Here is an 8,226-nt window from a genome sequence, read left to right on the forward strand (position 1 = left end):
TTTTCTTTATCAGGATGTATGACTGAGGCGTCGTGTCTTAAACGCAGTCTTTTTCTGCGGCGTAAAGGTACATTTACATTCATCCCACCTGAGCCTTTTAACCTATTTAAGGACATATACCGGGGACTAACCTTGCGTTCATAATGATATGTTATATGGACTATTCCCCCCAGTCCCCCCGATAGTAAAGAAACAAAAATGAAGCCTCCCCCCCCCCCCCTAAATCAGGCCCTGGCTCCAATATTTTCATACATACATGTAGGCTGGTGGGATACGCATTATTATTCTTGTTCAAAAATAGGAGAATAAAATATGAACACAATATAATGGAGAAAATTATGAAAGTATGAAAAATGTTATGCAAATGAGAAACGCTCTCTCTCTCTCTCTCTCTCTCTCCATTTCCCTTTCCCTCTCTCTTTATCTTTGTCTCTTCCTCTTTCATCTTTCTCTTATTACTCGCTCCCTATCTTTCTCCTTTAACTGTCCCTCATTCTTTCTTTCTCTCTCTCTCTTTGCCTCTTTTCCTTTCTCCCTCTTTCTCTCTCTTTCCCTCTCTCTTTCTCCCTCTTTTCCTCTCTCTCTTTCTCCCTCATTCTCCCTCTTTCTCTGTCCTTCTTCTCTCTCACTCTCTCCCACTTTTTGGTTTCTCTCTCTCTCTCTCTTTACCACACATTTGTTGGAACAATCCCTTTTTGTGGTAAATGGTGGAGGTGGGACAAGTAAAAGTGCGGGGGTTCGGAAATTAGAACAAATTCGCACGCAAAATCCTTGCAATTTAACCCTTATGAAGTTATGACCCTTATCTTGATGAAATTTCATATTTTTAGTGTTCTCTCTCTCTCTCTCTCTCTCTCTCTCTCTCTCTCTTTCTTTCTTTTTTCCTTTCTTTCTCTCTCTCTCTTCTTGTTTCTTATCTATCTTTGCTGTCAGATGTGTTATTCAAGAAATTATGCAAATATGACACATCCACCAATAATTAGCAACTGCTCTTCCTCTCTCTTTCTCGCTCTCTCTCTCTCTCTCTCTCTCTCTCTCTCTCTCTCCCTCCCTCTCTCACTCTCTTTCTTTATCCTCTCGTTGTTTTTCCATGAATTATAGCTGAAAAGACTCACCTAGGTTACCTAATTATCGCTCCAGAATACTCCAGATACACCAGAAGTTGTTCGAGGGTCAACAGCTAAAACTTCTGGCGATGAAGATCTGCTGACTCTACTTGGGGTCGCTTTGCCTTTGTCATCGAGGACTGAAGCTGAAAGTTCCGGTAGGATCTGCAGCGGTTGAAATTATTCCGCTGAGAACTAGGGTCTTGAAATTTCGCTACTCGTGGGACGCAACACTTGTCTTGTTTGCTTATCCTCAACCTCAAGTCAAGATGTACCAATTCTAGGTACCTCAGATATAGTCACCCTGTATAAAAACTGTGAGCCGACAATTTATTGATGCCACAGGTCCTTATGGTCGAGGCCACAATCGGAGATTTTTTTTTTTGAAGAGGTTAGACAGAGGGAACTGTAATCGCTAAGGTCTTATCGTCCCGATATCTAAGAGAGGAGGAAGACAAGATAGAAGAAAGCCAGCCGTTCCGAGAACGAACCTTATCCGTTGAGGATAAAATCCGCCCCGGGTGGGAATCGAACCCTAGCACTCACAAAGCCAGTTGTTCCGGGCTGGCTCCGAAAACGAAAGGTATACTGTCTTCTTGGTTTTCTAGTTTGCTCGATTTTCAATAGAAACAGTGCTTATATTGAAAAAGTTCTATTCTGTCCCTATTGTTTTGTACATACGTGTAAAGTTTAGACACACGGAATCTACGACCTACGCCTCCAAAGTCAATCTATCCCTATTATTTTGTACATGGGTGTAGACAGTACGCGGAACCTACACCTATTTATGTACCTACAGTCCTACACCTCTTTTATGGTCTCGTTATTGTTTTCAGAGTCCTGGTGGAACAATGCCTTCCTCATGTAAATTTTCCTCACCGCAATGAACATTACGTGCGCCTATTTATGCGAAATTTCACCTAAATAAATAAATTATGTAGGATCTAACCGTACCCTACCGTATTCACAAGGTACATAACCATCATTTGCATGAGATAGAGTGCCTACATAACAATCATTTTCATGATAATTGTTTCCCAAGTTTAATAACGAGGACGTATAGTGCCATGGTTAGTGGATGTACCACTCTGAGTTTACATAGGAAGTGGAATGGTTGTGTTGTGGACTTGTAACTTGAAGGATGTTTTACTACACAATCTGCAAAGATCGCTAAAGTTAAGCGTTTCAAATCCCCCTATTTCATTATTGACCGATCTGAGAGCGGATTGCGCCTTGCCTCTTGTAATAAATCTAATATAGAAGTCAATTAGATAAAAATCAAAGTAATGGGTACTCTCGTTAGGTACTTATTATAAAACCATAAAAAATAGCTCGATATAGAAAAGTTACATATTATGCTAATGCTTTTATAGTTGCATTTATGCACAGTAATTATTGCACATGGTATTAGGTCCCTACCTATTTATGTGTGTTATAGGTTTATTAGGTACTTGTTGGGAAAATACCTGAACAAGATGAAGACAACAGCTTTGGGCAATGTTCCTCTTGTTCTTTTTCTTGTCCTTCTAAATATTTTCCTTATTTTTACCCATGTATACAGGGTTGGTGCTTCCAGTCGGCCTTTTCTAATCAGCTCTATTTCGTCTTTCGTCCCCTGTTAACTTTTTCCTTTTTTTACGCAAACTTTCAAACTTTTCTCTAGGTCGGGCTTTTTTTATCCTAAGATCATCCGTTCAGGTACCAACCATAACTCCACTTTAAGTGATTCGTCAAGAACCAAGTGCATTTCATTTGCTATAGCCCACAGATTGGTAGTACATTAGGTACTACTAGATTTACTGAAGAGGCTACCTTAATACTTTGGAAACTTAAACAATTTCATCTATTTGAACACAGACTGAATGTCTGGACCCCGGTTCATTTGTTATAGGACGATAAAATCAAGGGATCCATCCATCTTACACTCTACTATTAATATATTAGTCAATGTCCAGTTATAACCCCCACATACCACAGAGGTATACCACTGCTGGGGATGATCCTAATATTAGATACCCTAGGTCAGTCAATCAGTCATGCATCATGAAATCCCTGATGATACAAACATAGGTAATAATATGAGTGTTCATCTACAAAAGGGTACAGTCATCCCTTTTATCCTTCAACCTTCAACATTCTGATCCAACATAAATCAATATTAGATAACTACTTACCTATTATGTAGGTATACCATTCCATATCAATAAACTAATCACTAATACAACCACAAAGGGGTGGAATTCAATCTACAATCTACATAGAAAAAGAATTCAAATATCCCCTAGACACAAGGTCACTACCCTCAGATTATTAAAAAATAAAAATCCAAGAAGTAAGACATTATTCTTGTTCTTTGAGGAAAGGATTTTTTTTTACTTTCTATTACACTCTGTTCAAATGAAGTCCGGAGAGTATAATTTTCTAAATTATAGGGTAGCTATACCGAGGGTAGTCCAGAGGCTAATGATCATGAAAGGTCATTGATGTCCGCCCATGCTAACATGAGTGGAATGGATTTAGAACGAGCGAGTAATTGAGTACTCCTGTCTGTCTGGTTGGCGTATAAGTAATACCTATACCTACCTACTCAGCATGTATAGGTAGTACGTAGTAGGTAGGTAGGTAGGTACTCCATAATAGGTGCATAGGTACAGAAAGAATGAGGATATATATCATTACTAGCTGAATTCCGTCGCTTCGCTCCGGAATCCCGCTAGTTCATCCCGAGGCATGGCCAAACTTGTGGAAAAGGCATGCAAAAATAGGAGAATAAAATATGAACACAGTTTAATGGAGAAAATTATGAAAGTATGAAAAATGTTATGCAAATGAGAAACGCTCTCTCTCTCTCCATTTCCCTTTCCCTCTCTCTTTATCTTTGTCTCTTCCTCTTTCATCTTTCTCTTCTTACTCGCTCCCTATCTTTCTCTTTTAACTGTCCCTCTTTTCTCTCTCTCTCTCTCTTTGCCTCTTTTCCTTTCTCCCTCTTTCTCTCTCTCCCTCTTTCTCCCTCTTTTCCTCTCTCTCTTTCTCCCTCATTCTCCCTCTTTCTCTGTCCTTCTTCTCTCTCACTCTCTCCCACTTTTTGGTTTCTCTCTCTCTCTCTTTACCACACATTTGTTGGAACAATCCCTTTTTGTGGTAAATGGTGGAGGTGGGACAAGTAAAAGTGTGGGGGTTCGGAAATTAGAACAAATTCGCACGCAAAATCCTTGCAATTTAACCCTTATGAAGTTATGACCCTAATCTTGATGAAAATTCATATTTTTAGTGTTCTCTCTCTCTCTCTCTTCTTGTTTCTTATCTATCTTTGCTGTCAGATGTGTTATTCAAGAAATTTATGCAAATATGACACATCCACCAATAATTAGCAACTGCTCTTCCTCTCTCTTTCTCTCTCTCTCTGTCTCCCTCCCTCCCTCTCTTTCTTTATCCTCTCGTTCTTCTCCTTTTTTTTCTTCTTCTTCTTCTCCGTCTTCCTTTTTTTCTTACTCTTCTTTTTCTTATTAGGTCTTAGCTTAGGGTCTTAGGGGAACCACAAAGGACCCAACTGAATATCCCCTTCTCAAATAGCCACAAATACCTAAAAGGGTTAACTTCAGGGTGGTTGAGACATCATTTCCCAAAACGACCCAAAAGCGTTAACAGCTCGGGTTGGCTGATCCTCTCGTTCTTCTCCTTTTTTTTCTTCTTCTTCTTCTTCTTCGTCCTTTCCTTCTTACTCTTCTTTTTCTTATGAGGTCTTAACTTAGGGTCTTAGGGGAACCACAAAGGACCCAACTGAATAACCCTCTCTATCCATCCACAAATACCTAAAAGGGTTAACTTCAGGGTGGTTGAGACATCATTTCCCAAAACGACCCAAAAGCGTTAACAGCTCGGGTTGGCTGTGAGTCAAAAATCTGCGAGGAAAGCTGCTATCATTGATTTACTCAAACCGATGGCAAAGGGACCAGAGGAGGGGAATAACTTTGCCGTCTAGACATGCTAGCGACAGCAAAACTGCTGTCTTTTTGTTTTTTTCGCCCATTACGTGTGGGAAGCTGAGAACAAGAAGTAAAAACAAGTAGGAGGTACTTTTCTCACTTCTCTGGGGAGACAAAAATAGTCGTCTGAAAAGTCAGCAATGGTTTCCCAGTCCATTCCGAGGATTTTTATTGGTGGATGTTTGATAGAGGGTTTCTTGGAGGTTGGAGGTTTGACAGAATGAACTGTAAAACGGAGATCTTATCGTAGTAACAACGGAGGTCTTGCCAAAATCGAAAAGAGAAGAGGAGTAGAGGATAGGAGAAAGCCAGCTGCTCGTTCAGAGAACGAACCTCATCTCTTTAGGAAAAAATCTGCCCCGGGCGGAAATCGAATCCGCGACCTAGCGCTTTGAAGGCACTACCCTCCAAGCTAACTAGGCTGGCTTCGACCATATTTCATCAAGGAATGTCAGTAGGATAAACATGACCAAAAAAACATTGAATTTTTATTTCGTGTATAGGCAACAGGGCGCGCGGCGCTTCGAACTCTCGACGTTCGCTCGCCTCCCGGCACGCTTGATATTTTGTGGAAGAGAGGCCTTGGAAAAATATGATTGTTGCGCGCCTGTGACACGAGGACTGTGTGAAATGAACTGGAAATGGGGAACCAAGGAAATGGGTACGGGGAACTAAGGAAATGGGAAAGACGACTGTGAGCATTAAATTATGGGATTTATGGGCGTCTAGGCGACCAGATTCCGGAGGCGCCTTGAATGGCTTTTTGACTTTCCATGAGGGATGTCGCACCATAACGTAGTTTAGACCTTGGCGATCAAAACTTGTGGCATTCAGGCTGGAGGAGAAGAGCATTTTGAGAGACTTTAATATGTTTTATGTTATTCTTCTGATGAATCCAATCTCAGTGGTGTAGTGCAGTGCCTCTCAAAGTTGTCACCACCGCGGCACACTTTTCAAAAATCCAGGGATGTCGCACCATAACGTAGTTTAGACCTTGGCGATCAAAACTTGTGGCATTCAGGCTGGAGGAGAAGAGAATTTTGAGAGACTTTAATATGTTTTAATGTTATTCTTCTGATGAATCCAATCTCAGTGGTGTAGTGCAGTGCCTCTCAAAGTTGTCACCACCGCGGCACACTTTTCAAGAATCCAATCTTTCCGCAGCATCCAATCTTTATGATCCTTATCTAAGGATAAATCCCAAATCTCGCGGCACACCTAGGGCGACCTCGCAGCACACAGTTTGAGAAGCACTGGTGTTGTGGTTAGCACGGTGGACTTTGACGGAATCCAAACGGACAAGTAGCCTTTAAGGTTAAAAGGAAAAAAAAAACTTCAGGATAATAATTTCAAACGAGATAATAAGCTTCAAAAAAGATAGTACAATACCTACCTGATTATAAGAAAAGAGTAAGGATACACCTAAAATGTTAACAAGCAAAAAGCGGATTAAAGTTCGCACAAAAAATGGAATAGGGTAAGTGTACCAACGTTGGGAGAGGAGATGGTGGAGGATTCGTTGGAAGGGAAAACGGTGTGTGGGAAATCGTTGAGAAGGGTAATCGGTGGAGTAAGAATCCGAGGGAACTGGAGGGGGAGGGAGCGAAACCATAGGGGGAGGGACAGCTAATGAGTTTTGTACATTGAAGAAAAACTTTTGAAGAAAATATTTTTGAACGTTTGTTTTGTTTGTGTTGCGTTTTGTTTTAGTTTTCTGTTTTCCGTCTAAAATTCTAAATGGTACCCCCTTGTCCTTAGATTCCTTCTAGTAAAGTTCTGATGTTTTTTACTTTCTGTTACCTGTTTAGGGTTCATTTGAATGTTTCTTCTTTACCTTTCCTATTGGGTAGGTATGTTCATAGGTAGTTTTTATAAATTACCTACGTTCTTCTTCTTCTTCTTCTTCTTCTTCTTCTTCTTCTTCTTCTTCTTCTTCTTCTTCTTCTTCATCTCTTCCCATGTTCAGATGGGGTCGGCGTTTGTCGTCGGCACTTATATTTCCAAGATTTATGGGACTGAAAAGTCTCAAGAATATTCTCCCGTATTTCCAGTCTCAAGATGTTCAAGGAATATTACCCCATTTTTCCTTGGACAAAAAGAATAAACTAATATTAATAACGAGGGGGGGAAAGAAAAGTCCCCTGGGATTTGCAAGGTCAGGAGTTTGTGAAGTGTTCGCTCTCGCTATTATTGAGGTCATAAATTTTAGCCCTATTGGGAAATACGTAGGTGTTTCCTGTCCACTTGTCCAGGAATGTTTGAATTTAATTCCTTAGGACGGTGGGAGTTTTCGGAATTAATTCAAAATTGAGGAGTAGATGCATTATATGTCTGAAATTGTGAGTCTATAAGAGATCTTTTGGACTGAGAAAAGGAATTTGCAAAATATAGTGAAACAAGCTGGGCCCGTCCCTCCGATGGTTAAAGAATACCTATGTACCTACCTAATTTGTTTAATATTCAGTTTATTATTATTCTTGATTTGATTTTTTAATTATTAATTAATTTATTTAATTTTGACATCCTTTGTAAATACTTTATAATAATGATAATAATAATAATAATAAACTAAATATTAAACGAATTAGGTAGGTACATAGGTATTCTTTAACCACGATCGAATAAACTACGGGAAAAATTCCCGGAGGGACGGGCCCAGCTTGTTGTCTGTAACTGTCACAACTATGTACCTACAACCATCATGTCCTACAGTGTTTATTGACCTTCAAAACGCTCCGCCAAAGTTTCCGTTTTCGGAGCATCCTCGAGGTTTGTCCAAACATAGCCGACCGGGCATCGATCGATGTCGACTGACACGTCCACACTGCCTCGACAACATAGATTTTCCTCGTTGATCGATATCGACGGCCGAGCGACTATGTTTCGACACATCTTTAGAGTAGAGTCAGTAGAGAAACAGGTAAAATTGTATGCCAACCCCAACTGTGCGTGAATTATTGAAAACAACCACTAATTCTGATCTACCAAAATGTTGTGTTACAGAAAAGTGAGGAGCGTTCAGTTCCCATATCTGTGCGGATACATCGAACCCTGGAACTGGCTGACGACAAGTCATACGTGATTACCTGTGGAAAAGCTGGTTTCAAAAACACAAGGTAAGTGACATTATAATA

General features: G+C 40.2%; 1 protein-coding gene across 1 annotated transcript in view; it reads left to right on the top strand.

The window, feature by feature from the left end:
- LOC103520052 overlaps positions 1-8,208 on the top strand; it is a gene marked incomplete at both ends in the record, with an annotated part of 10,336 nt that extends 2,128 nt beyond the window's left edge. Inside the window, one exon of the mRNA XM_008485146.1 lies at positions 8,096-8,208. Within this exon, the coding sequence (XP_008483368.1) occupies positions 8,096-8,208 (113 nt within the window). The remainder of the gene's footprint in view (positions 1-8,095) is intronic.
- Between the last annotated feature and the right edge of the window lie 18 nt (positions 8,209-8,226).

The sequence above is a fragment of the Diaphorina citri genome, unplaced genomic scaffold, assembly GCF_000475195.1.
Source record: "Diaphorina citri unplaced genomic scaffold, Diaci psyllid genome assembly version 1.1 scaffold3156, whole genome shotgun sequence".
Classification (NCBI taxonomy): domain Eukaryota; kingdom Metazoa; phylum Arthropoda; class Insecta; order Hemiptera; family Psyllidae; genus Diaphorina; species Diaphorina citri.